Raw genomic sequence first — 27,041 nt, 5'->3', positions numbered from 1 at the left:
ACAATACCCCGCCATGTCCCTCTCCTTTTCCAAACTAGGCAGCATCATTCCTAATTCCGAACTATCACCATCATCCAACATGGACTCCCTGCCCGAAGAAATCCTCATGGGCGTCATGGACAAGCTGGACCGCAAGGCCGACCTGTCTACCATCCTCAGCCTGCGCGGGGTCAGCCGTAAATGGTGCCGCGTCGCGACCCCGTACGTCCACATCGCCGTCCAGAACTACCGGCCCCAGACCGCCGACGCGCCCTGGAACTTCCACCGCTCCACCGATCTCCTATGCTACCTCTGCTGGAAACTCTCGCAGAAGCCGCACCTCGCCCGCTTCGTCAAGGAGGTCGCTTCCCGCCCCTGGAAGGATGCCCTCTGGAAATCGACCGTTGCCAAGGCGGACTTGAGCGTGCGGTACCGCGAGGCGCTCGCGGGGGTTGGGTCTGCTGTTCCGGACGACGTGAAAGCCGGCATTGTCGCCGAGATGCTGTACGACGTGGGCGACGCGCTGCTAGCCTTCGTGCTGATTCTGTGCACCGACATCGAAGTCCTCATGGTCCCGGCTCTCGATAGGGGATTCGGGCCGTGGACGAGACAGGTGCTTCGATGCGCGCACGCACAGCTCCAGGATCCGCCGCGGGATGGCCGAGAAGCTATGCTCAGCGCCGTTCGATACGTCCAGCTGGGCGACTACGTGGATGGCTTGTGTCTCGGAGACGCCCTGCATGTGCTTGCCCTGCCGAAGCTACAACATCTCGAGCTTGGGAACCTGGGAGATACTACCGTCGACGGCAGCCAGCCTTTACCACCGCACATCCCCGAGCACCCTAAAGCTCACCTGCAGAACCGTGGCCCAGTCGACATAACGCTCGAGTCGTGCCGTCTTAGCGGTACGGGTCTGACCACGCTACTTGCCGCATGCGGCCGCCCGCGCTCCCTCTTCATCAAGATGCGAACCGGCAACGTGCAGCCCTCGCGGGCACCATGTTTCGCCGAAGCGCTCGAGCTACACGGCCAGAACCTCGAATTCCTGTACCTCGACACGACAGCGTTTGAGGACGGGTTATCCAGTGCCACCGACCCCAACACCCAAGCCCCGACCCCATGCGCCCGCTTCCTGCGCGCCCTATCCTCCCTCACCAACCTGCAGTTCCTAGCGCTGTCCCGCGCCGACTTCCCGACGCCCGCGGACCTCGGAGCCGCGCTGCCGGTCGGGCTGCGCGAGCTGCTCGTCCTGGAAGTAAACGACGACGAAGAAGAAGGCGACGGCGCATACCGGGATCTAGTGCGCGGCCCGGATACCCCGAGGCTCGAGCGCGTCGTATGCCAGCGCACCACGTCCAGCAACGACACGGGCGCCATGTACGACGGCTGTCTGCGGAACAGGAAGTTACCTAACACCCGGGTGTTGGTGAAGAGCCGGTGTACGGTGTTTACGTGGTGCATAGGCAAGTAAGCGAAGCCGGCGAGCCGTGTTGGGTCTGTGTGAAATAGACCCCCATGTACAACTACATACTTTTGTTATGAACGGGAAACACGCTCACCAAGATGGAGTCTGCTCCAGAGCAGACCCGCAGCTTTGTATTGTCTTGTAATATTAGCCCTTTATGCTTGCTTCTCGGTTAGCTCTCGGATGGTCCTCTCGATAGAACAGTACCTAGGTAGATTAGGTACCTAGGTAGGTATATAATCCCCAGGTGTATATATGATGAAAAGGAATGAACCTAATCTCCTACGCTAATCGCGCGTCATTGCTATACTAGTACATAATCGCAATGTGATCTATAATGAATACCCTTTGAACGGGACAGGATCTTTTTATTTCATATATGATATATAGTCTCAGTTAGATATCTATAAAGGTGTTATAAACTGAAAAGAAATTCCCCTTATTTAGAAGGGGAAAGTTTCAGGAGAGGGGAGGAGTGAAGTAAAAAAGAATTATAAGGAGGGGGAAAGTTAGCTGTAAAGTATTTATGGCATATACGCGTTACATACACAATAAATTGTGGCAATCTCTAATTCGTCCCGTCCAAACGTGACCTCTTAAACAGCCGACTGTATCTGAGTTTCTTTCTCTTGCCTTAACCGATCAATAGTATGCGGGAATAAACTCGACGCAGGCATTCAATACGACCATACGAATGAATACCTAAGCATCGTAACCTTAATCACTAACCTAGGTGTTTTAATGAAGCAATGCAAACACGAGATTCTTTTTGTCAAAGACGATCCATTTCTTTAGGACTATGTAATCCACCGCATCATCAACCCCGGGCGTCGAAACCGAATTTGTTCATGCAAAGGGCATAACCGAACCTGACCTGAGATGTCTCAAGGTAACTGGTAATTATCACTACCACCATTCCATTCCATAACATTCCATTTCTCGTCGAACGTAAGCCGTAATAAATTAAATCAACGACGCAAGCAAGTGCTGCATTTGAAATTGTCGATTCTTAAAAGACCATTCGTTTTCCCAGCGAAACGCCGAACCCGTGGATGTAAATCAACGCAAAAAAAAAAAGGCCATCCGTTTCCTTTACCAGTCGATAGGGTCCTTGAGTTCCTGTCCGCGGTTTGTTGCGGGTACCGGCACCGGCTTGGCCGCTAATCGGCCGCCACGTCCTTTCCTCTTCAGGTATCCCGTGCCGTCGACCCAGGGGGTCCTGATCGAGGCCTTCTTCTCGTAATCGACAATCTTGTCCTCAAGCTGGAGGGTCAGGCCGATATCATCGAGGCCGTTAACCAAACAGTGCTTGCGGAACTCCTCGACCTCGAACCCGCAGAGCTCGTTGCCGGCAGCGTCGCGGATGACTTGGTTGGGAAGATCAATTTCGATCTCCTTACCAGCACGGGCTTCCGCGGCAATTTTGTCGAGGTCGGCCTGATTCGTGATGGCGATGGGTAACATGCCGTTCTTGAAGGTGTTGTTGAAGAAGATGTCGGCGAATGACGAAGCAATGATACATCGAATACCGAAATCGTTCAAGGCCCAGGGAGCGTGTTCTCTTGAGCTACCACATCCGAAGTTAGGCCCTGTGCAGACTAAGACCTTGGCATTCGTCCATGGCTCTTGGTTAAGAACGAATTCGGGGTTAGGCGTGCCATCCTCGTTGAATCTCCAATCATAGAATAGAGCAGTGCCGAGCCCAGTTCGCTTGATAGTCTTGAGGAACTGCTTGGGGATGATGGCGTCGGTATCGACATTAGCTCGATCTAGAGGAGCAGCAATTCCCCTATGGACAACGAATTTCGGTAGACCCTGTGAGCCGGCAGCCTCCGTAGCAGTGGTGTTAACATGCGGCGAAACGTCCTCAGGCTGATCAGTGAGTCGTTCTTTGGCGGTGTCGTCGTCCTCGATACTCTCATCGACGTGCGCCTTGCCAAATGATGTTGCGGGATTCAGTTTGTAAGCTTCAATATGGGGGCTAGCCTTGTACTCGGTCAACTTTCGGACGTCGGCAAGCTTGCCAACAATGGCAGCCGCCGCCGCCATGACCGGGGACATCAAATGTGTCCTACCCTGGGCACCTTGTCTACCCTCAAAGTTTCGGTTGCTTGTGCTTGCACATCGTTCCTTAGGCGATAGAATATCGGGGTTCATACCAAGGCACATACTGCACCCCGCTTCTCTCCATTCAAACCCGGCGTCAAGGAAGATCTTATCAAGACCCTCAGCTTCAGCTTGGTCTTTGATGACTCCGGAACCAGGCACAATCATAGCGCGCTTGATGTTGTCAGCCTTCTTCTTGCCCTTGACGACTTGGGCAGCAGCTCGGAGATCCTCGATTCGCGAGTTTGTGCAGGAACCAATGAAAACCTTGTCAACAACAATCTCTTCCATAGGGGTGCCGGCAGTAAGACCCATGTATTCAAGCATCCTTCGGCCAGCCGCCTTCTTCGCATCGGTCTTAAATGTTTCAGGGTCGGGTACAACACCGGTGATGGGAACAACGTCTTCGGGACTTGTACCCCAGGTCACAGTTGGAATGATATCCTTGGCATCGATTTGGACATCAACATCGTACTTAGCGCCGGGGTCCGACTGGAGAGTCTTCCAGTACTCGATAGCACGATCCCATTCGGGCGTACCGTAAGGAGGAGCCAGAGGCTTGCCCTTAAGGTACTCGAAGGTGATCTCATCAGGGGCCACCATACCAGCTCGAGCACCAGCCTCGATTGACATGTTGCAGATAGACATACGAGCCTCCATACTTAAGCTACGGATGACAGAGCCGCAGAACTCAATGACACAGCCAGTGCCGCCAGCGGTTCCGACCAAGCCAATAGCGTGGAGCACGACGTCTTTGGAGCTAACACCAGGTGCCAGCTCACCTTCGACTTGTATCCGCATGTTCTTGCTTCTCTTGGTGATGAGGCACTGGGTGGCTAGGACGTGCTCAACTTCACTGGTACCAATACCAATGGCAAAGCAGCCGAAAGCGCCATGTGTAGAGGTGTGGCTGTCACCACAGACCAAAGTGGTACCGGGGAGGGTGAAACCTTGCTCGGGGCCGATAACATGGACAATACCCTGACGTTTGTCGCCCAGACCGAAGTAGGTGATGCCGAATTCTTTCACGTTCTCCTCTAGAGTTATACACTGTATGCGAGAGTCGTCTTGTTCGATGAAGGTGGCAATGTCCTTGATGCCTTTTCGGGACTTTGTGGGAACATTCTTGAATCAAATGTCAGCTTTGCTTAGTCAATGGTCTGTAGGAGGTTATAATGAAATAACATACGTGATCTGTAGTGGCGAGGGTGCAGTCTGGTCGTCGCACGTGGCGCCCTGCGTTCTTCAAGCCCTCAAAGGCTTGCTATGGCTCTAGTTAGATTTGGTACGCTAAACATAAGTTCCCGCATGTTTGAAGTATCACGTACAGGTGAAGTGACCTCGTGGACAAGGTGTCTGTCTATTTCACAAAGGCGAATTAGTATAACTCTCAAGCAATTCCTAATCGGGTGGCGCATACCGATATAGATGAGGACCGTGCCGTCAAGCCTCTCATCCACGACATGAGCAGCTAGAATCTTGTCGTACAAGGTCTGCGGAGCACCTTCGGCAACAGGCATCTTGAAAAGACCTTTGAAATACAATTTCCCTTATCTTCGTGACCCCTTGAGGAAGCTTTATCTCGGCGCACGCACGCAGAGTCCAAACGAGAGGAAGCGGATATCGAAATGAAATAAAATGAAAACTACGTCTTGAGAAAGTAAGGGGAAAGGGAGTAGAATCGCTAAGTTAGGCGGCTGACCGATTGAAAATCTATAAATGCGGGGAGAGGCTTTAAATAAGTATTAGGGAAAGAAGGAAATAATGTACGTGTTGAAGTCAAAGGAAGGCGGCGACGCCGGCACAGGAAAGCTCTACCTAGGTACAACGATGTTCACTAGCTTAGGTACTGTTGTTTTGCATTTTTCCCTCTCTCTTGCCCTAGGTATACGATCCGCCGAACATCGGAAGGAGGACCCTGTTCTCCGGTAGCGGGGTACATATGAGGTATGTACCGGTAAGGATGCGATTTGAATCTGTAGAACTGTGATTGGCTGGTGCGAGGGCAGTTGCGAGATGCCAGCCCAAATGCCATGTCTAGAAACAACCCCGCTACCCCACGTGAGGGGCCTTTGGTGCGAGTAAACTGCAAGAGTACGCTGATAATTGCATGCAGACAGATACCCATATCGGACCCAAAATCACTTTCTTACCGGGCGGCATATATGTAACTCTCCAATTCTCTATCAATGCAAAGTCCTCTCGTATTCACTACAGAAAAAAGGGAAAACAATATATTCTCGAGGCAAGGGCGGCAAAGACTTAATCAATCAAGATTTATGGGCAACACGATTCGGATACTCACAGCAAAATTCCCCAATTGCCTCCACTCGGAAAATGAGAGGTGAGATACTTATGATGTCACTTCGGTAGCTCTAGGTCTTTAGCTAGTCCAATGAAATTGCCCTAGTAAAATCTATCTTCGTAGGTAGGTGGTACAAGATCCCTGGTAGATCACCCACGCTCCGCTCTTTCTGTGAGATGGTAAGGGTACAGTGGTACATGTAAGGTTACCCATGGGCCATTATACCTACCTACATACATACATAGTAGAACACATTCCTACACCGCAGAATACCTGCACTATCCGAACCACACGGGCCTGCATCTCCCTTCCAGACTTCGGATAAGTCTCGTGCGAGTCTTTTAAGAACCCCCCAAAAATAGCGAAATCGGGAGGCAAAGCTATTGCTGATTTTCCATAAAACTACTTCTAATGAATGCGGTATATATACACCGCACCTTTGGCTAATGCATATTAAGTACCTACTGCTACGTAGCACGCATCGTCTACGTGAGAAGCCCCGATTCGGCGGACCGGTGACCATCCGATGTTTGCCGTCGAGCCTCTTAAGCTCCAATTTTTGCTTCCGTCGGGACCATCGGCACTGGTCGGAGCCTCAACCGTCTAGACCATTGAACCTACTGCCCCATACCTATGTCCGAATACCGCAGTGGACTACTGGCCCGTTCTCGAGGGTCTCGTTTCTCAGAGAGCGACGCCATATCCCTATATCGGCAACCATCGATCAGAAATAGTCCCATACTCCAAACATACAACCCGTACAGAAATATCAGCCCATTGTACAAAGTACCGCAGTGACCTTTGAGGCGTCATTGCTCCAAAAACCACCGGAACAGCCTTGACACATACCAACCGCACAATGCGCCGGCCAGGCAGAATAATCCCGCCGACGTGAAAACGGCCATATCTCTCCACGTGCTCTCCTTCCTGTGCCTCCTCCTCCACAGATCGCTTTGCGGATTGAAAGCCGGCCGCACTATGGCCCACCAGGTACATGCTAGACCTAGGACTACTATGTAGACCGTCTTGCAGAACTGTACTGCCGTTACGGATGCATCGCGTTTACCAGCAAATCCTTTTGTAGCCCCTTTCTTATTCTGTTCTTTATTAATGTTATTATCCACCTCGATATGTTCAGGCTTGGAAGGAAGCCCGGTGCCTGCGCCTTCTTCGCCGTGGCGTTTCTTCCTCGGCCGTTTTTGAAGCGACCGCTTTGGCTCCGTCGTTTTGCTGTTGGAGACTTGCTTTCTCACCGGACTGGGTGTTCGGCTCTGGTTGCGGCTTACTTTGCGATCGCCTGACCTGCTTCTCACTATTTCCTTGGCCCTTGAACGCAACATGGCAATTCGTGCCGCCTCTTCTACTATACTCTCCTTTGGTCCCTCGTGTGACAGGGACTGATGTACTTCTCGCGAAATTATCGTTGGCGTTCGAGTTATACTTGCGCTGCGACTCCGACTCTCTCGGTTGACTCTCTCTACTCGTTCTTGTCGGATTGTCTTCTTGGTCTCTGAATGCTCGGCCTTTTCTGTCTTGGTCGTTTCTGTCTTCTCGACTGCATCTCTGTCCTCCGATATATCCCTTTGATTCGTTGCGCCATTCTTTTGGGCAAGACGGCAAATCTTTGGAGTCGTCGGTGTGGAAACTTTGGTTGGCTGCTTCTTTTCTGGCGTCACACGGCGAGTTGACGAAATATCGGTCCCTGGTATCTCTTGGGCGCGCTCGGGATTCAGCAAGCTGTTCTGTAGCGTTGTGGGAAGGGAAGACGTCCTACGTTCCTCCGGTATTAGGTCTGGCGTCATGCAAGGATCGTGCTGATGCAAGGACGCCGGAGTCGTCGGGCTGTTGATAAGGTTTATCGTGCCGTCTACCTGACTGGCTTCGACACATCGTTTTAGCTGCGTGTAATCGGGTTGGCTCTGCTGAGCGGGAACGCAGCCAGTAATGGTGGTGGTGGGTGTGGACACAGATTCTCTCCGGACTCTCTTGAAGTGGTTTTCTGCACGGTGTAGCATCCTGTTTGCCTTTTCTAAGCTGGTCCTCCCTTGCTGGCCCGGCTGTGAAGGTTGGCTCTGGCACAGTGAAGCGTCTGCTGGTAAATTGTTGACCGTACGATCTTGAAGTTCGTCGAAAGTCGGAGGTGACATACGGTGTTTCTCTGTGTCCTTGGTGTGAACGGTAGCCAATAGGTTTGGAACTAGTTTGCGCCGGATCGAGGGTCGTCTCATTATGTTTTTCAGCTTCGAAGAGGATGAAATCGCTGGAGCTGTATTCGTACTTTGGCTGCTTCTCCCGTTCCCCTGTGAGTATACCAGATTCGCGGTCGAGGAAAATCCCATTTTGTTCATCCCCAAGGAGCTTGGATTGGGCGTTGTCAACGGTGAGTCTTCTGAAAACGTCGACTGGCTGTCGGCCGTGTCTACTGGTTCTGGTGATAGGAGATGGAGACGATAATCCGGGATCGTTAGGTCGGCGAAGTGATCCTTGTGAATGTGCTCGATCGAATTCGACGTCAGATTCTGGGCCACCATGGACACCACTATCCCCCCTTGGTGGGCCGTACTTAATTTTCCCGGATCTGTTCCCCGTCGGCGCCTCCATAAAAAATGCCTTTCACTCTTCGTCCGCCCAATGTCCGGCTGCTCAGCGTCAAGATGTATCCCTGACGGCTGGGTGGCTGGCCTCGTGAGATATGTAGGTTCGAAATTAACATCTGGTGAGTTATGAATAATAGTGTCGGTAGATTGGTTGAGTCGCCTACGCCCCTGAGGTTGTGCGCTATCGTAACTAAGCCGTTCGGCTTGTTCTGGTAAAGTAATCTTTGATACTGGCGGACGATTAGGGCGAGAGAAATTTGGAATACCCGATGTGATATCCTCGGGATCTGATAGGAAAGAGTCAGTGTGCAGCTCCGAAAACAGCAAACTGGATGTCTCACTGCTTCCAAGTGCCACACTGTCTAGGGACTGAGCAATCGGACTGAGATTGGGCTCGGCGGCGGAAGACCAGTTGCGTTTGTGCTGACTCCATTTAGCGAATTGGTGCTGACGTCTAAGCTCTTCCTTGACGCGTTCGATTTTGTTGAGTTTCGCCTGCTCCCTGTCTAGCCTAGCTTTATCCTTCTCTTGCTCTTCTAGTAACCTGAGCTGCTCGTACTCTAACCTCGCGGCTTTCTTCTTCCGCGCCAACCCGGCCAGCTTCGTACGCGTCGACGTGCTGGTCGTCTCAGAGCTAAGAGTATCCGTAGGTGTAAGGATTGAGAACTGTCCCGAGTATGGATCAGCACCTTGCACCCCTAACCAATCCCCACTCTCCTTTAGGCTCCGTCGATTTCTCCTGGTTTCTTCCTTGGACTGGAGTAGTTCGTGTACTTCGGTCCTTGCCAGCGCCTCCGACTTTCGAGGCGGCTGGGGTTCACGATCTAAAACTTCCGGCACTTGTTCACGCCCACGGGATCGGTCCCTCGGTAAGTTTTCAACGAACCTGGAGTCTCCCTTTTGCGGGCTCCAGCTCCAGACCCGGCGGTGACTGGGCTCTTCTGGCCCGCTTGCCGATGTATGGTGTGCGGGGAACTTGTCTTTGGCAAGGTTCCAACCGGTTAGCTCGTTACGGCTCGCCCCTACCGCATTGTCGTTATCACCCGTCCAGTCCGTGCGGCGGGTGCCTCCTTGTTCTGGACGGTTACTCGGTAGGATCTTGCTGAAGAAGCCGGCGAGCGAGGACGCCCTCTTTGGGGGCGACGGCTGCTCGGCATTGGCAACGGACGACCTCACGGGGCTCATCTTTCTTGACGTACGCTGCCGGATCGGTGGTGGTGTTTGGCTCTGACTCTGGCTCGCGGGAGAAGAAACGAAAAGCCAATCCGAGCTCAAGCTATGTGGCGACGATGATGACGAAAATAACGATGAAGACCGGCCACGTCTTGAAGTTGCCATTCTGCTGGTCCTTCTAGACCCGGACGACAGAGAGAATCGTGGTTACCCGTCTGAGAGGAGAGGGAACAGACGTGAAACGGAGCTAAAGAGACACCGTTCATGTTTCCCTCACCTATGAGATCAGACAATGCCGACACGCAACTACCAGGGACCGTTTAGGTGAATAGACAAATCAAAGTTAGGAAGGATCGGACCAAGACGTTGGGGAATGTGCGGCTTAGGTTTAACGAATAAGGGATATCGGTACTCGTCCGAGGTCAGTACATGTATAGAAAGCAGAGGCATTTAGGTTCTTGAAGGAAGTTAATCATTAGCAAAAACGTGTAAGGGGTCAGTTACGTGCCGAGACAGAAAAGGGGGATACGTCAACGGCCATTACAATAGTGCTGCCGCTATTTTATTCAGTTCTCTGTAGATGCAGTTCGTATTCGTACAAATGCTGGTGAATGTAGAAAAAGTCCTTAATGTAAGCAGTGTAATACAGTAGACGCCCATCCCATACTCCCCCAGCCTGCCCCTAATGTTGATGCATAACCCTCAAATATCACAGACCTTCTATCGCCACATGGAGGGATATCTCTCGTATGATGGTTGGGCTCGTCCCCAAGTACCCGACTGAGAGCTCGTGGCCCCAGTGCTTTTCCTAATATTCTTCATAGGACTAATGCTACGATCCCTCGCCGATTGGTATTGCTCGAGCTGAGCCATCTCGCTGTTATTACGCGGTGATCTAAACTGAAGCTCGCCTAAACTAGGGGCCTTCTTCAGGGGTGATTGTGGGTGGGTATATACGCCCATATATCCTCCATCACCTCCATGGTTACCGGTGTTGGTAGAAGAGGAAAGAGCAGAGGTATAGTTCGTAGAAGTTCCCAATTGGGATGAATTTGGGTTAAATGATGTGGAGAGGCCTGATGTGCCTCTCCGATGAGGAGGCTTGGCAGTAGCTAGAGGAGTGCGACCCCTAATATCACTTCCTAGACTGTCGGTGTATCTCTTTGACACAGGAGGAGTGAATAGCCCTGAACTGCTGTTGGAAAACCCATTGTTACGATCCGGATCAATATGTTTGACGTAGTTGGGGTTCGGTCGCGTTCGGAAGCCTCGTCGAAGCTGAACAGTAGGCGTGCCAACTTGTATATCCTCGTCGAGGTCGTCACCATCCTCATTCTGCGATATTTGTGTTGCTGCATCCCTGACAGTAGGATACAGATTGGGACGGACAAACTTGGTATCGTACTCGTGCATAACCTGTTTTTGGATGATAGCCGTGTCCTTGTTTTGCTGCGTAAATCTGTTCTGAAATAGGAGCAGCTGTCCTGACAGGATGAGCTGCAATACGATGCAATTCAAAACGGTAATGCTCGGCCTCGTATCCAAAGGGGCCAGTGGTAGAAACATCGTGTAGACCAAAACGTGGCCGGGACTAAATAAACAGAATATTTGCAGACAAATCGGCAGCGGGTCCCAAACCGACACCTCCCACACGTCTCGGCTTCGATCGGGATGCGCTCGCGACTCGGCACTCTCCGAGCCCATCATACCCGTCAAGAATCGTAAAGGCGATGATGATACGGGGGAGGACTGGACGCGGACGCGATGCGCCGAAGGGGTTTCGGGCTCCTTCTCCACATCCGCTTCGAATAGTCGGTAGTGACGGGATCGGTACATGGTGTAGGTCGCATTAACGGCCGCAAAGCTAGCCAATGACCAGATCATGGTGCCGACCTACAATGCAGCCATAACGTGGTTAGCAATCTAGCCTAGCTCGAAGCTACTAATGGATCCAGGAACTTACGAAGAATGTAAACCAACCAGACACTGAACCATCCTCGAACACGGGATCTACAGCGTGAGAACCACCACTATTGGCCCTGGCGAGCAGGAAAGCGAAGTTCATAACCACGCCCATCTGAGTGCCGACAAGCTTGGAGTTCCAGTCGCGCGTCTCGATCTCTTCGGATAGCCACAGTAGGAAATCCATAGGGTTCAGCATCGCCTTGACACGCTCGGCGAGCGGTCTCCGACGCACCAGTCGCGGCGGCATCGTGTTCTGTAGTCGACTTGGAAAAGGGGGAACAACTGCAGAATGCCTCCGAAGCTCACATGTGTGGTTTAATTGAAGTTGCAACAATAAGCCACGACCTAGCGGTGATTTGTCTTTGTGCCTTTGTTGCTGGGTTGTCTCGTTTTGGGACAGGGTGATTCTTGTTGACCTGAAAGAAAACACGGCAATGGAACGTCGCGAGCGTAGATGGAAATTGTGCGAAGACGCGGATCCATTAATCGAAATCGAAATCGAAATCTGCTAGGGTGCTACATACAGGCTTACCTCATAGTTACCTGCTAGGCCCATGAAATAGCAGCTGCCAACTGGCTGGATTAGGCGGATACGTGCCTAGGTACCTTGGGTACCTACATAGGTGGGTTAGGTACCTACCTACCTAAGTAATGGCGGGGTAGGGGGCCAGTTGGGACTGTGTTGCAGCCGTAACTTAGGCGGTAAGAGCTCTTTTTTAGCGGTCATCAATGTTCTAGGCTACCTACCTTATGTACCTAACCTACCTACCTAACTTCCATTCCAAGGTTGCAATTGTGCCTTATTACCTGTACATCATATTCTCTTAACCTCACCAGCCTGTCCCTATTGACTAAAGCGCCTACTATTTCGACTGGACCACGTTTTCGCTGCCTAATTCTGATTGACTCATAACAATGGCGTCCCATGCGGATTACAAGGACAGGCAGTTCTTAGCTGTCATTGGAGACGAGGTGTGCACAGTCCTCGTATAGTCAAAAAGGATTCCAGAATACTAATCATGGGAATGACCAGGACTCGGTCACAGGCTTGCTATTAGCAGGAATAGGTGTAAGATTTCTATCGTTAATTTGCCCCAAGTCGGGCATTTGTTGACAGGTATCATTCATTAGCATGTCACGAACCCTCCGGACTCCCAGAAGAACTTCCTAGTTGTCGACAACAAGACAGAGACATCAGCTATCGAGGCTGCCTTTGAGTCATTTACCACAGAGCGGAAAGACATCGGTATCGTATTGATTAACCAGCATATCGCCGACAAGATCAGATATCGAATCGATACCTACACATCCGCCTTTCCTACTATACTCGAGATCCCTAGCAAAGAGCATCCGTATGACCCTGAGAAGGACAGCGTGCTAAGAAGGGTGCGACGTCTTTTTGGAGAGTAATTACTGTTTCGAAAGGGGCTCACAACATACACTGTTCATACATAGGACAAGGGCGGGATTGTATTATAGCCGTCATTTTCAAGCATGATAGGTTTACGATATCCAAGTAGCAAAGGTCCAGGACCGTGATTCAAGGACTCAAATATTCCCCCACAGGGGGTATCATTGCATATGCGCGAACTAATGCTAAAACCATCTGATTACGTTCCGTTACCATGCAGTATCAAAGAAACGTTGAAACAAATTTGCGGAAACAAAATCAAACTGTGGTGTCCTCGAGTCCATTAAAATCCAGACGTGGGAAAAAGCATGCCCTTCCGTCCATCAAAAGAGTGCCATGTAATTCGTGATCGTCAATCCTATTGTAGATCCGGACCTGCTTTCAAATGATAATACGGCAATACCAGCTCCATCTCGATAGTTAAGGAGCCATTTAAAGGTCACCATCACCCATGGTGTCCTGTTTGCTGCCGCCAAACTTCACCGTAGCCTGAAGACAGGTGATGGGCTTGCCCTCAGCGGTGGCGACATCGGCGAAGACGTTGTAAGTTCCCTATAACCTTGGTTAATACTGGCACCCAATTCATTCGCTGTATGTTGACCAGACGTACCGGAGGAACCTCCTTGGGAATTTCAACAGACTTGGTGATAGATAGGACACCCTTCTCGATGGGGCACTCGAGATCTACATTCCCAATCTGTTCGCATAAGTCGGCCCTGGTGGCAAGGAGACGGATCAGACCGTACTTGACGACAATGTCGACGTAGGCGCCTTGCTCGATACGCTCGAATACGGTTCCCGTGGCGTGGATAACCAGCTCGGCACCACTATACACATTGTTCATCAGTTAGCAGAGAGGTCTTTATCCAACATAGCAATCCATCTTCTCCGTCGTCAAACTAGACAAAACGTACGACTCGGGAGGATTCGGTAGCAAATCGACGCTCTCAATCTTGATAATATCATTGCTGTGGTCCGAATCGCAGAATACGAGCGGAGAGTCACCGGGGACCTTCTGCACGTCCTTGATGACGACCTCTTTGGATCCGCCAAACCAGCCTCCAGCCGAAGCCAGGCTAGCGGACATGGCAGCCACGCAGGCGGTAGAGAATCTCATGGCGAATTGGGGGTGATAAAACTCTTGGATTAACGACAAGACTTGCTTGAAGTAAGTAAAGCGAAGAAGAGATTTTTATGTTTTATGGTTTCGGGTCGCACTTTGTAGATAACTAACTGCTCAACAGAAAGCGGGTGAAGGTATGGAAGAGACAAACAGTGGATTGCGATAGAGCTAAAAAAGGCTAAGGAGGTCTATGCTGTCTAGGTATGCTACATGTTACGGAAGGTTGGGGTGGGCACGTCATGAGACGACCATGCGACGCTTTGATTGGTTGAATTGCCATAGCCTTGGCTCTCTTTCATCAGCAACCTGAAATATTGGCTTGGTTATGTAATGTACATACCTGAGCTTCAAGGTTGTTGGGATGTACCGACTAGACGAGCGCGCTTTTTCTTTTTTGCCCGACATTTCTTTAATACATCTATGTAGTAATAACACATGTACCTGACAACGAATTTATCACAACAAAGGATCATTATATTGGAATGCCATCATCTTCATTATTATAATCAGTAATTAACCTTGCCCTCTCAAAACTTCATCCGAAGGGTATAATAGACATTTCAGTACTCCTGTAAGCCATATCCTTAATCGTTATCGACTTCAACAATAACAACCTAAAACAACATTCATCCTAGTCCTAATTCTGATGATCTAAACTTGATATCGTATACCAAAACTGAAGACAAATTCGGAACAACCACGGAGAAAGCAATATGAGGGCTAAACCTCCATCATAGTGATTCTCCAGTGAGCCTGTGTATTATGCCACGAGGCTTAAACCCCAGGCATTAGGCTTAGTAATAGATCTTTTCCTCCCAAACAGGTGGTCGCGCGGCCTCCGTATCCCATTCTAGTTTGTTCTTGTCGCTTAATATACATCCCTCATCTGTGATTGGGATCACCTTGCTAGTATCCCGGATCTCTTGCTTCGAGATACCCATTGGGTCCTCGGGGATCCAAAGTAGCGGAGTTGGGCTGCTGACCGAAGGTGGGTAGTAGGCGTCACGTTCAACCTCGTCTGTGTACATGTTGCTTATGTCTACCTGGTCGTAAGGCACAAGCTTGCACATCGTTTCATAATCACAGTACTGCCACGGCTTCAGGAACTTGGCCAAGAACCCTGGCCTCTTCCCCTCAACGGCAGTGTCATCAGAGGATATCTTCTTGGCATCCGAGATACCGTCCTGTTCGCCGTTCTGGGCAGTAGAATGGCTAGTGTTTCGAGTAGAACTCTCTGCATGTAGGGACTTTGATTCCTCTTCAGCTCCGAGAGTCCGAGGGAGATTATAAAGTAGAGGGTCGATGGCGTTGTTGATAGTGACATGGAATAGAATGGTGAAAATGAGGAACGCTATCATGAGAATCAAGGGACCGATGGCTACCGAAGTAGCAAAAATTCCAATCATACACAACTCAGCAATATAGATGCCAGAGAAAAGCTGTTTTAATGCTCGAGGATATATTAAGCCCCGAGTGTCGATACTGGTGTCCGTAACAAAGAAAACATTGTAACGCCATGCGAGGTAGAATAGCGAGAGACCGACGGTAGCAAAACCAAGCACCAATGGGGCAATAGCAGCGTACGTAATACCTAGTATTATTAGTTATATGAATTTCCAAAGCCAGGTCCGTTGAAGAACTTACTAATCACGGCGATATTGGTATATACCGGCAACACGCTGCCCCAAGATATGGCGCTGAGGTTTGCCCATTTCTTATAGAGAGCACGTGGCGTCCCTGTTAGGTATTTATACATGATCGTGAAAATTACGAATCCAGTAACCTGAGAGAGTATGCTTGAAGCGACGCCTAGACCCTGTACGATGAAGTACGAAATGTAAAAATTAGAGGCTTTAGGAAGGTTCTCCGCTAGAACACTTGTAATCGAACCAGGGTTTTGGGATATTTGTGCTGCGACAACTGTTGCCGATGATGCGATCGTTACTACCAAGAAACCTTGAATAAGCTGGAAAAAGAAGTACGCATTCTGAGTGAACAACTCGACTCGCGATAGGGAAGGCTCTCCTGAGAGCTTGGCACATACTATATCCAAATGTTAGATGTATTGGATGATATATAGTAGAAGATTTCAACTTACATCTCATGATCACAGGTACAAGTGACATGAGGATAGATAACGCAACACTGGGTAGCAACCCCTGAATGAGTCCCAGAACGACCGCGGGGATCGATAGGAGCCATTTAAGGAAGAAGACCTGGTTAGCAAGATAGTTGATATTCGAGATTGCACCGACTACAGCGACCGGAACCGCCCAGAAGACGATGAGTGCAGTGATGAAACCAAGTACTGCGAATCTTCGGATAATCCTCTGCCACCATGAAACCTTAAGCGCACTCCAGACAATTTCGCCAGGCGTGATACCGATATATTTGGGCGACATCTGTAAGGCCTGGTGATGTGACAAAACTTGGTAGGCTGATTCGGCGTCTGCCTGGCGGTGGAACTCGATGAAGACACTGGGAATCTTTTTGCATTTTCCAGAGCGGTATTCTCCCTGCGCAGCCTCAACAGTGGGGATGATGCGTCCCAGCTCAGTCCGGCACCAGTTAATAGTGTCGACCTTTTTGCCTACGAGTCCAAGGAGTCCAAGTCGGTGGGTGGGCCGTTTCTTCTCGGGAACCCAACGAGCAGCTAAGCTACCCGACTCCGCGTCCAGAGGTGCTTCAGCTTTCTCGTCGTTAGAACCATCCTTTTTATCCGACTTGATGCGTTGGGCATTGGCAAGCTTTAGCAGCTTTACCTCCGCCTTCTCCAGTTTCATAGCAACCTTGTCGCGTTCCTTAACAAGATCGTCCAGCTTCTCCGTATCGCCCGTAATCCAAACATGTTTGACTGAGTCGCCGTAGATTTTGCGTAATCTCGCCTCATCCAGATATCGGTCGGGGACAGAAACAAAGAGCACAGTTCGCGATGAGATGCGGTTGGCATAAAAAGGCGAAAGCAAAAATGCCTGTCGCAGGTTGACGTAGAATATGGATTCGCGTAGGATCATGTACATTACAAATCCGTAAAAGATCCAGGCCATGAAGGTGTGGGCATAGTAGCGGCTCGACTGCGTGTCCTTATCAACGCGAGCGTAAGAGAGCATATCTACCTGCAAAGCACTATGATTGCTCCCCGTAGCGTTCACAGGGAAGAGCACCGGCCATAGTATACAGCATCCCGCGAAGCAGATGGTGACTAGAATGCGCAAGAATCGGAGGAAGAGATAAGCATCTAAGGATTGATGCTGTAGTGCATGGATGTCAGGAATTTTCCAAAATTCGCCAATCCAATTAAACCACCCATTGGAGAGAGCTGGTGATCGTTCACTAAGTTATAAAGAGTGAGCATGTAAATTCAATCACGGAGCAGGGGATTTGCGACGAAGCTCCCAGCTTACCTCGGACGAAGGCTTCCTAGATAGGTTCGAGGAGCATAGTATCGCCTTTGGCTCTTTCGTAGACACAGGAATATGGAGAAATAGACGCCAGCAGTCAAAGCAACAGGCGCGAGAGTGAGGTAAAGAGCTATTCCAATACATTAGTAATTTTCACCTAGCCTTGATACTTTTTGTCTTGATATCTTACAGGCAGCCGACGCCGGCGGGGTGTCATTTGGGTCGCTCATCCTTTTTGTTGATAATGCCTCCGCTCAATAGGAAATAGGAGGCGTAGTAATTATGACAGGCCGAGGAAATGGATGTTGATTGAGCCTCGAGCAGTATCGGAAGAGAGCTCAAAATTATAGTATTCCAATTCCAATTGGCCGCGCCGAGTGTATTTTTCTTTTCTTTCAACAGCCACTGGCGGTGTATAGGTAGATAAGGGGAACAACAAAGGCAGACTACAGAAGACGTAGGCGGCTATGTACGTGTAACCTGAGCTAAAGAGGAAACTATTAGCCCCAGAAAATCGTTAGCGATCGTCGTTCCGTAGATCTGGGATATATATCGTGAATATCACTCCCTATCCAAGGAAAAGCGATATAGTACTAGTACGCAACGAAGAGAAAAGGAGTGTGTGAATTGGTAAATGCATCCTATGGTTTGTATGACCGGTATTTGACATGAGTGCGAGCCTCAACTACAAAAAGTCTAGACTTTGTGTGAGAGTTATTAGAAAATTTCAGGATTTAGAGACAATCCTTGCCGCCAGATCTTCACAAGCTTGGACGGGGAACTGGGATGGCAGGATGATAGGATGGCTGTTTTTGCAAGGGTGGGGAAGTTACCTATGACGGCAGGATGGTGATACTCGAGGACCCCTTGTCGAGCTGATCCCTGGTTAGCTCAACCTAGCTCAACCTTGGAACCTTCCAATTTCTTTTTAGATGCACTAACCTTTAGGTAGAATGGTAGGTAATGTTAGGTAATGTTAGGTAATCGCGTCCCTCTACATCTACGGGATCCTCCCGATAAACTTTGGGCAGTTGATTAATGTTTGGAAATCGGTTTCGAATATATAAAGAATTCTATAGATAGCAAGAGGAATATACAAAACAATTAATGAATGCACAATGCCTTCAGGAGGTTCCAATGAAGATGGGTATACCCTTATCTTTTTTAGAACATAATTCATAGGTCGCTCGCTTTATTGCTCTGTCACAATGTCGCAGTGTCGCAGTGTTGCAAGTTTTAGGATTGGCGCTTCGTATAGTGCAGGACAACAGGACAGAAGCAGGTTTAAAGCAAGACGAAAACAGCAAAACACAACGCTCCAACTTCCAAGACCTTACTTAGATACGTTAGGTACACGTAGGTGCACTGCATTACAGCAAAGCTTTATCGTCACGGTTGCTTCTGTTTATTACCTATTATATTAGTTCGCTCAATTCATCAATGACATCAGACTATCGATATATTAAACTAAGACTATTATAGGTCCGTCATCAACTACTATGTACATAGTAATGAACACGGCGGCTAAGCAGCTAGCCAGCACTCGCGTGCTATTCCATTCCTAGCGAAGATATTGGATGATATATGGGGCCGCATAAACCCGCTTGCGTAAGGTACATATCATAGTGCCTGCACGCTTACACGCGTGTACTAAGTAAGTCTTTTACATATCACAGGGTAGCGTACATAGGTAGTACGAGCTAAGACGCTAGAATTCGACGCCAGGCCTCCGACGAACATCGTTGGTTGTAATTATTTTCTTGTCTTAGCCCAAAATATGTGATGGTACCAAGTACCACTACTAGTTCTACTAATTCTAGCCCAAGCCACCGATAATGAAGAGACTCGTGCACGACATCACTGTTTGAAATTGCACGACTCATGCAATAGATTATTTCAGCTCTTCTCTATATACCCCAATCGGGTATACTTACTTACACAGCGAAGCGATGCTTGGGATAGAGCCGGAATTGCAACTAGTGGCGAGATGGTGCACGCAGTTAAGCCTTTCTGCAACAGGTCTGTCTCATTCCAACGCGACACTGACTTCGACTTCTAGAAGTACGGTGAATATTGGAAACGTATTTTGTGGTCAAGGAGTGAGACCGCCATATCTTGTACGGCGATGATATAGTTTCTACGCACGCCGGGTCTAGGATTCATTCATTCCATACGTGTGTCCACTTTCCCAGAGGCAGCCGAATCCGGATAAAGAAGTTGGTTCCTAGAGCTTCTTCACCAGGTGTCTATTAGGTGTCTATTAGGTGTCTATTAGTCTTCTTGAAGCTGCAAGTAACTAGGTTAATAGCCTCTTTTTCTCGAAATATGTAGGATTCAGTGAGATAAGTAGATTCGTTCGCTAACCCTAGAGGTCTCCTCTCAGTCTTTTCATCGGAATCGATGGGTACATGCATCTATAGACGTTCTTATTAGGTATCCTGAAGCAATTGCTTTCGAATATGCTTATTACAGGAATCTATTATGCCGTTTTCATTGTTCGCCGAGTTTTTATGGCACTAAAATGGCACTGGAATGCTGTGCAGCTCAATGGATTGTCTTGCCATTCCGGTGTCAAAAGATATTTCTTTCACTCTTTTAATGATTCATCAAGAATAGTTCCCATGCTGACCAGTTCTTTCTTCCTGTTTACTCTCGCTTTCCTTCCTAAGAAATATCTATCTTGTTCCCACAAGAAGTGTTGTCACCTTATTCGTACTAGCCAAGACGTGCGTCGAGTGAGATTGCTTTCAAGATGACCGACGGGCAAGTGCAAGATGTGTACGATGGCATGGATGGCTACATTCGGGCCACTCACTGGTCAAAGCCATATTATTCTAACCACTACCATGAAAACCCTTCGTCGAATCCCAAAATGCTCGACCATGTCAATTGCAGTTACTTGTCTACCCCTGGCCGGCCACCAACTCTAGAAGCTCTAAAGCAGCACGCCCAGTCTCTAACTTACTTGATATCGACCATTGCACCGACTACTATAGGAGCTGAGGTCGACAACGAAAATCTTCCTCAGCAAGATGAACAGGGACGGAAGATACAACGGGACACGTTTCCAAGACACCAAGCGTATGACTGGCTGAACAACTTGCAGATTCCGTATGATAACATCGACAAGGCCCACCGAATGCCACTGAATAGTTTAGTCAACTTAGTGAAGCAGAATAGCGATGAGGAAGGCGTGATATTCCATTGCCCCCTGACCGAGACTGATCTCAAAATGGTCGAAGATGATATTACCCAGCTGGTTCGTCCCTTTCAAACTCACATGACGTTGCTCATGCACGCCAACGAGTGTCTCGAGAGACTCGACCACGAGTACTCGGCCATGGGTGGGATACTCGGAATCCTTCCTACTGATAAAGACGAAGTAACCCCTCACCCAGAGCTAGAGGACGTAAAATCAACCTTGGTCGGGCAGTGGCTCTTGCACACCCAACAACTCATGTGCCGCATGCACGAACTTGAGATTGCTTACGCCAATGCAATGGATCTTCTTGCGAGCGAGGCTATCGTTCCGGCGCAACACTTGAGCGTACAAGGCCCAGACGGACGGTCTGGGAGAGAGATCGTGTTCCCGCAAGATCGCTGGATATTGGCCAACGCCGGAGAGGATGTTTTTACTTTTATCCATCAGATGCTCGACAAGAGCGAAGCAAAGGGCGTTTCACGAGATCGTCAGTGGTCTCGTCGGAACGTGGTTGGAGAAGCACTACGGGATCGAAACGACGAGGGAGAGGACTACCTCCGAGGTATCGCCCACGTCGACCTCGAGACTAGATTTTACAGATTAAGAGGTAGCGGCCGCGGTCCCATATTCGTCCTCCCGGCTTTCTCGGACCGCCCCAACACGTCGTACACCAAAGAGATAGAAAATCGGCCGACGGTAGTTACAATCCCAGCACCGTCAAACCCAGACCGGACTTCGGCCTGGGATAAGAGGCACAGGGACATGGAAAAGAAGATCAAAGAGCTGGGGATTGAGGTCAACCGTCTAACCGTTAACAAAGCCGATCTCGAAAGCGCCACTAAGATACAAGAAGATCAAATAGGGAGGCTGAACCATCTCAACAGGATCTACGAGGAGGCTCAAGGCGAGGACTCGGTCAAGACGTCGGAGAGGATAGCAGCGATCGAGAAGGAAAGAGACGCCCTCCGAGCCAAGTTCGAAGAGGGCGCCGCAGAACGCAACAACCTGAAGGCGGAGTTAGCCGCGTACAAACGGGGACGACAACAGGCGCAGGTCAAAATTCCCACAGGGGTTACCGAAACCGACAACGGCTACCTTATAGCCCACTCTCTGCTCGAGCAGTACGAAGAACGCACGACGGTGATGAGTAACGCGAAGGCAGGGGTCGAGCGGGTCAGAAGTGTACTGGAGCAGCTTGCCCAGGACGGGCAGATAAGCCGTGAAGAGTTTGGCTGGATGGAACAGATTGCCCTGTGCAGCTGATCCCGGATCCGAACCAGCTCTACGGGATGGAGGGATAGATTGCGAACATTCAGTCACGACATTTCCGGTTGTTAAGTCTAAGATCGATTTGAGATTAGGGCACCTTTTCCTCGGGTTAGAAGAGAGATAATATTAAATGGACTTCATTCCATCACTCTCACTAATAAGAGGTACCTAATGTACCTAACTATGTAATATAACTTGAGTATGAGTTCGACCAATAGTTTTATTGTGGTAACACCTCGTAAGTATTGGTGTACCTAGTATTGATTTGTGAATTACGCGTCCTCCTGATCTCCCAAGAGTCAAGCTTCGTCAAGTGATGGCTGTGTCTTTGAGACTTCACGGAAGTTCCCGTCATATTGTTTTTTTTTAGGGACGTTGCCCTGCCAACCAATTTTCAACCCCTCCAAACAAGAACTGCCCTGAGATACGTAGTTGGCCAAGAAGAGTCGGAAAATTAGAGAAAAAAGGCGATAGGAAAACCTGTTATAGAGTCATATCGATCCTATGTATGTACCTATAGTTGTTTGACTTGTTCGAGATATTCCTCTCATCTCTTGTAACAACGACGCCATCTCCCGCCAGTTTGTTTTATATTGTTTGGCCCCCAAACAACGCCAGTACTTTGTTTGTATGATAAGCTTACAAGGTGTGGTGCCAATATATCCCCCGCCATAATCCATAACCTGGGGCATCTATCTTATACGCCAGGCCAAATAACAAGACCCTACCTTGCTCCGTGCTCTTCGCCTAACCCTGCTGCTTGAGACAACTCATAACTCATCCCCGCCTAGCTGTCTTGATCGTGAAACCTACCTAGTCTCTCACCTATAGGTCATGAATTGAGAACCGGGGTTGTGGGGTTCGCGTTATAGTTTTCGACTTACATCTTTTCAACTTGTTACTCGCGGGTTTCTGGATGCGATTGGATCAAGCCAGGTAGACAATGCTTCCCACAGGGTTGAGCTAGGTATAGCGATGAATTATTCCTTGGGGGCGACATCGATGTTTGCTGGCGATACATTAAAAGCGTCGCGGGTGACGGCAGGTATCCGGTATCTGATACTCGTCACGGCATGGGCGCGGTTCACGACACTTGGTGTAGCTCAGACATTGCCGTATATCCCCACGAGTATCTTCATTCCAGAGTCGAGGCCCGCGCCAGCCCAAGACAATGCGACTATCAACGTGGCATACATATTTTCGCCGCAAGCAGATTGGGTCAACCTATTAGCGCTCAACTTTTCCGGAAACCTCCGAGCTTCATCGTTGCCGTTCCAAACCTTGTCGTCAAATGTGCCCTTCCTTGATACGAAGAACACGTCATTCATACCGTCGCTTGCGGACAATGGATCACTCATCGTCTACGCCGGCGACTGCTCATCGCCAGCAAGTTCCGAAATCTGGACGTTCAACCCGTCTCCTAACGACGATGCGTCGTCGACTTGGATCAAAGCGAGCACTACGCTAGCGACCGAGGCAGATAATGTCCAAGTAGGACCAAGCTTCTTAGGCACTGGCTTTAGCTTTTCAAACACTCTGGCGCCTGTGCTATCACAGGCCAGCACTTATGTTTATGGAGGAATGTGTCCAGACGAGACCGTTAACGGAAGTACACCACAAGAAAAGGCCGCCTATTCGAATCAGATGATTAAGATTGCGCCACCTGCAACTGGTTCCGGGAAATTTGAGATCGGCCCAGTCTCTAACAATGGTCCTCCAGTGCCCGAGGCTGGGTTCACATTCACCGGTTTATCCCCTTCCATCTCAAATCGATCAGGCATAATCACCCAACAAATCAACTACGTGCTATTAGGTGGTCATACCGAGAACGCATTTATCAATATGAGCACCGTCGCGATATGGAGTTTACCGGAGGAAAGCTGGAGTTTCATTTCTAGCATTAGCGTAGGGAGTTCGAGTTCCGCCAACACCGAACTTGCAGTCAAAAGCAGCGATATAGACAAAATAGACAGTCGATCTGGCCACACGGCAGTACTAAATGAAGACGGGACTTCTTTAATCATTCTTGGCGGTTGGGTTGGTGACTTAACCCAAGCTGCTACACCACAACTGGCTATTCTCAACATCGGAGCTAGCTACGGTGGGAACGGGGAGTGGGAGTGGTCTATTCCAGACGTTCAACCACCAGGACCGGGGTTATATGGACATGGTGCTGCACTGCTGCCTGGAAACATCATGATGGTCTACGGAGGCTATAACATATCATCACCTGGGACCACAACTAAGAGACAAGCTTCTAGCGGTGACAGCATGCCGATGTTCCTCAACCTCACATCAATGACCTGGTCTAGCGAATATACAAACCCTGAATTCGCTAGGACGGACCCGGGCGGCGACTCGAGTAGTGGTGATAGCGATGTTGGTACACGCTTAGGAATTGGACTGGGCATCGGCCTGGGCTGCGTAGCTATTATCATTGCCATCCTATTATTCCTCTTATACCGCCGCCGAAAACGCCACAGGCGTACGATCCGGGACTCCGCAATCCGCGCACTCGCTCAGGACACCTCTCGATTCCTACCCCCCGACGACGAAATGATGGAACAAGATCACCCTGGTGGACTTTGGTATACAGGTGGCCCGGATCCGTATCTACGGGGAAATCGCTCGCTCGGTTACCAGAGCCTGCAGACAGCTCGTGCCAGCTTGGACAACGGCCAACAATCGTGGTACGGCGGCATGCCTCCAGCGCAGGTAACAAGGAAGCCGCTGTCTCGCCGAAACACGTATGATCCGCCATCGAATAGGATCCACCCCATTATTGAAGCAGATGAAGACGGCTCGCTTCACGACGGCGACATTACAAGAGAGCCCGTTAGCCCCGTGCGAGACATGAATACCGACGGTAAACATGACTCCAACCCGTTCCTCACGCCGACGCAAGAAAATCAGATTTCGTTCCCGCCCTCCAACCGTGCCTCAATAACGCCCAGCCCCGAAGAGCGCCATCTCACTACGGACCCGGAGGTCCAGGACTGGATGACCGATGTCCAGGCCATGGATGCGTTACTAAACAACCGCAGCGCGGCGCGCATATCAGCAGCTTCCGGGCAGATCTCCCCAGCGAGACGGGGCCCCGATGACTTGGGAACAGAAAGCAACATCTCCGAGTCCAACCGCAGCAACCCAGGTGTAAGTCGCTCGGACTCAGTGCGTTCAGCCCTCCGCACCGGATTCGGCATTGCAGCCGCCGCCTTAGGGGCTACAAGCGACGAGGGGCGCGGGGGGAGCAGCAGTTCGAGCTCGGCGCCCAGCTATAACACTGCCAAGAACAGTTTCGCAGCGCTCCAGGCCGAGGGGCCGGCTTTACTAATGGGCAAACCCCGGGACGACGACGAGACGCCGGGAAGCCCGAGTAAGAACAAGCCGCGGCGCAACTGGCTCGGCAGCCTGCGCCGCGTGTTCAACGGCCCCAGCCCATCCGAAACACCCGACAGAGAGAGGCCTGTCGACGATAGCTTCGCGGATGCGAACGATTACGATATGCGGCGCAGCGGCTTCAGCGAGATCGCGGCTGGGGGGCTGCTGCGCAGGAAGAGCGGGAGATGGGATTGGGAGGGCATGGAGCAGAGGTATAGCGAGAATGGTAAAAGTAGGGATACAACAAGTGCGATCAACCCGAAGCTCACAGCAGCGGAAGACGACGACGAGGAGTGGGATATCGAAAAGGCCGTCGAGAGACGGCTCGTGCAAGTCATGTTCACGGTGCCTAGGGAGCCCCTGCGCGTGGTCAACGCCGAGCCGGACGCGGAGAGCGGCAAGGACGTCACGGCTGTGAGTCCGGAGGTGACTCGGGAGCAGGACATAGCAGAAAGTCGCAACGCGCCTGTTACGATAGAAGAGCAGGATCTCGGTACTCCGCTCCCCAGCCCCAACGAGGACGATACACGTCTAGCCGAAGCTAGGGAAGCCGAGAAGCAGATCCTGCGCGAAGTGGGCGACGAGCTAGAGAGCGAGTGGAAGCGCGCTGCGGACAGGCGCAGACAGCCAATCACCCCGACACACCGCACGACGCCCACGTCGCTACGGGAGGAGAGCGTGCGTCTGCTGGGCGTGGAGCCGGGCAGCGAGTCCCGGAAGAGGAAGCCATCGCGGTCACCGGTGGTGGACCCGGACGGCGACGTGTTTTCCGCGCAGGCAGTGCGGCTGGAGCGGCCGCGGACAAGGGTCCTAGCTATGGTGGAAAGCCTCGAGAGTCTACATAAGAGCCAGGAGAACAGTCCCGCGGTGTCTCCTACGCGGTGACATGGCGTTGTCTAGTGTCTAGCACCTGGTATAAACTGTATGTAGGTACCTACCTGAGTTACTTACTATACGTGCAACCTCGGGATCGGGAGTCGGGAACGAACGGAGTTACCAATCAATCGCCAGGGCATGGCGGACCATCGTTTGGCAAAGGCGTTGTTGGGTTGGAATCGCGGTGTGTTATTTTGTTTTTACTGGGCCGGGAATGGACACCTCGGGTATTCCCCCTGGGTACGGGGACTGGAAGGCAGTAGAGATAGGTCTACGTACGTGTATTACGATGTATTGTCGCGAATGGAATTCGTTTGCTGGAGAAAATACCCGTTTTAGTTGATCGTATTCTGGCTATACTCGCGCTGACAGAGAACTTGACGTGATTGTGATGTCTGGTTTTGTCCAAGGTATGGGAGGATAAGTAGTTGGTGTTGCTCGTGATACCCTCGCTGCCTTGTATGTTACGGAGGAATGGTCATACAACTATTTGCCTTGCAAGGGGCTGGCTGAGTGCGTTTATATGTAACCGTAAGAAGCGAGTTTCTGTTTATCTGCCTCATTTCCTCGTCTCAATAAGTACTATGCATGTCTTAGTAACATGCAATATAAGGGATGAAGTTGAATGTATATATTAATTGCCTAGATTAGGTACCCAAATTAACCTCGACTCCAAACTGCGAGTTGGAGACTCCTTAAAACTTGCCCAGGCGTATTTGACCTATGAGGTCGTTGGCTTTCTGACATGTTGTATCGATGGGTAGATAGTAGATATCTTACTATGCTAG

The 27,041-nt window shown here is 50.2% G+C and overlaps 9 protein-coding genes across 9 annotated transcripts; 4 read left to right on the top strand and 5 right to left on the bottom strand.

Annotated features, from left to right (window-relative positions):
- Positions 1-13: 13 nt before the first annotated feature.
- On the top strand, positions 14-1,450 carry F4813DRAFT_388773 (uncharacterized protein; the record flags this gene model as incomplete). Its single annotated transcript, XM_049246742.1, has 1 exon — positions 14-1,450. The coding sequence occupies one exon, from the start codon at positions 14-16 to the stop codon at positions 1,448-1,450; it is 1,437 nt and encodes a 478-aa protein (XP_049100465.1).
- Positions 1,451-1,993: 543 nt separating this feature from the next.
- F4813DRAFT_50985 (aconitase family-domain-containing protein) lies at positions 1,994-5,388 on the bottom strand. Its single transcript, XM_049248582.1, has 4 exons — positions 4,971-5,388; positions 4,879-4,910; positions 4,740-4,814; positions 1,994-4,675 (listed from the first exon to the last, which is right to left on the bottom strand). Exons 1-4 carry the CDS (start codon positions 5,068-5,070, stop codon positions 2,537-2,539), a joined length of 2,346 nt encoding a protein of 781 aa, XP_049100464.1. The 5' UTR covers positions 5,071-5,388; the 3' UTR covers positions 1,994-2,536.
- Positions 5,389-5,936: 548 nt separating this feature from the next.
- Positions 5,937-10,162, bottom strand: F4813DRAFT_356986 (uncharacterized protein). The gene has a single exon (XM_049243054.1). It carries the CDS (start codon positions 9,788-9,790, stop codon positions 6,665-6,667), a length of 3,126 nt encoding a protein of 1,041 aa, XP_049100463.1. The 5' UTR covers positions 9,791-10,162; the 3' UTR covers positions 5,937-6,664.
- Positions 10,163-12,095, bottom strand: F4813DRAFT_356985 (uncharacterized protein). The gene is made up of 2 exons (XM_049243053.1): positions 11,589-12,095; positions 10,163-11,518 (listed from the first exon to the last, which is right to left on the bottom strand). Exons 1-2 carry the CDS (start codon positions 11,835-11,837, stop codon positions 10,346-10,348), a joined length of 1,422 nt encoding a protein of 473 aa, XP_049100462.1. The 5' UTR covers positions 11,838-12,095; the 3' UTR covers positions 10,163-10,345.
- Positions 12,096-12,329: 234 nt separating this feature from the next.
- Positions 12,330-13,123, top strand: F4813DRAFT_356982 (vacuolar ATP synthase). Its single transcript, XM_049243052.1, has 3 exons — positions 12,330-12,562; positions 12,624-12,659; positions 12,722-13,123. The coding sequence occupies exons 1-3, from the start codon at positions 12,506-12,508 to the stop codon at positions 12,998-13,000; spliced, it is 372 nt and encodes a 123-aa protein (XP_049100461.1). The 5' UTR covers positions 12,330-12,505; the 3' UTR covers positions 13,001-13,123.
- F4813DRAFT_356978 (phosphatidylinositol/phosphatidylglycerol transfer protein) lies at positions 13,124-14,280 on the bottom strand. Its single transcript, XM_049243051.1, has 3 exons — positions 13,916-14,280; positions 13,612-13,828; positions 13,124-13,553 (listed from the first exon to the last, which is right to left on the bottom strand). The coding sequence occupies exons 1-3, from the start codon at positions 14,116-14,118 to the stop codon at positions 13,434-13,436; spliced, it is 540 nt and encodes a 179-aa protein (XP_049100460.1). The 5' UTR covers positions 14,119-14,280; the 3' UTR covers positions 13,124-13,433.
- A 238-nt stretch (positions 14,281-14,518) lies between these two features.
- On the bottom strand, positions 14,519-18,244 carry F4813DRAFT_50860 (DUF221-domain-containing protein). The gene is made up of 5 exons (XM_049248580.1): positions 17,716-18,244; positions 17,529-17,655; positions 16,223-17,457; positions 15,769-16,167; positions 14,519-15,715 (listed from the first exon to the last, which is right to left on the bottom strand). Exons 1-5 carry the CDS (start codon positions 17,753-17,755, stop codon positions 14,919-14,921), a joined length of 2,598 nt encoding a protein of 865 aa, XP_049100459.1. The 5' UTR covers positions 17,756-18,244; the 3' UTR covers positions 14,519-14,918.
- Positions 18,245-20,024: 1,780 nt separating this feature from the next.
- Positions 20,025-22,483, top strand: F4813DRAFT_50784 (uncharacterized protein). Its single transcript, XM_049248579.1, has one exon. It carries the CDS (start codon positions 20,278-20,280, stop codon positions 21,988-21,990), a length of 1,713 nt encoding a protein of 570 aa, XP_049100458.1. The 5' UTR covers positions 20,025-20,277; the 3' UTR covers positions 21,991-22,483.
- On the top strand, positions 22,280-26,880 carry F4813DRAFT_356967 (uncharacterized protein). Its single transcript, XM_049243050.1, has one exon. It carries the CDS (start codon positions 22,972-22,974, stop codon positions 26,260-26,262), a length of 3,291 nt encoding a protein of 1,096 aa, XP_049100457.1. The 5' UTR covers positions 22,280-22,971; the 3' UTR covers positions 26,263-26,880.
- The last annotated feature ends 161 nt before the right edge of the window (positions 26,881-27,041 follow it).

The sequence above is a fragment of the Daldinia decipiens genome, assembly GCF_022478715.1.
Source record: "Daldinia decipiens strain CBS 113046 unplaced genomic scaffold F4813scaffold_13, whole genome shotgun sequence".
In the NCBI taxonomy this organism is placed as follows: domain Eukaryota; kingdom Fungi; phylum Ascomycota; class Sordariomycetes; order Xylariales; family Hypoxylaceae; genus Daldinia; species Daldinia decipiens.
This window is presented reverse-complemented; position numbering and strand designations above follow the sequence as displayed.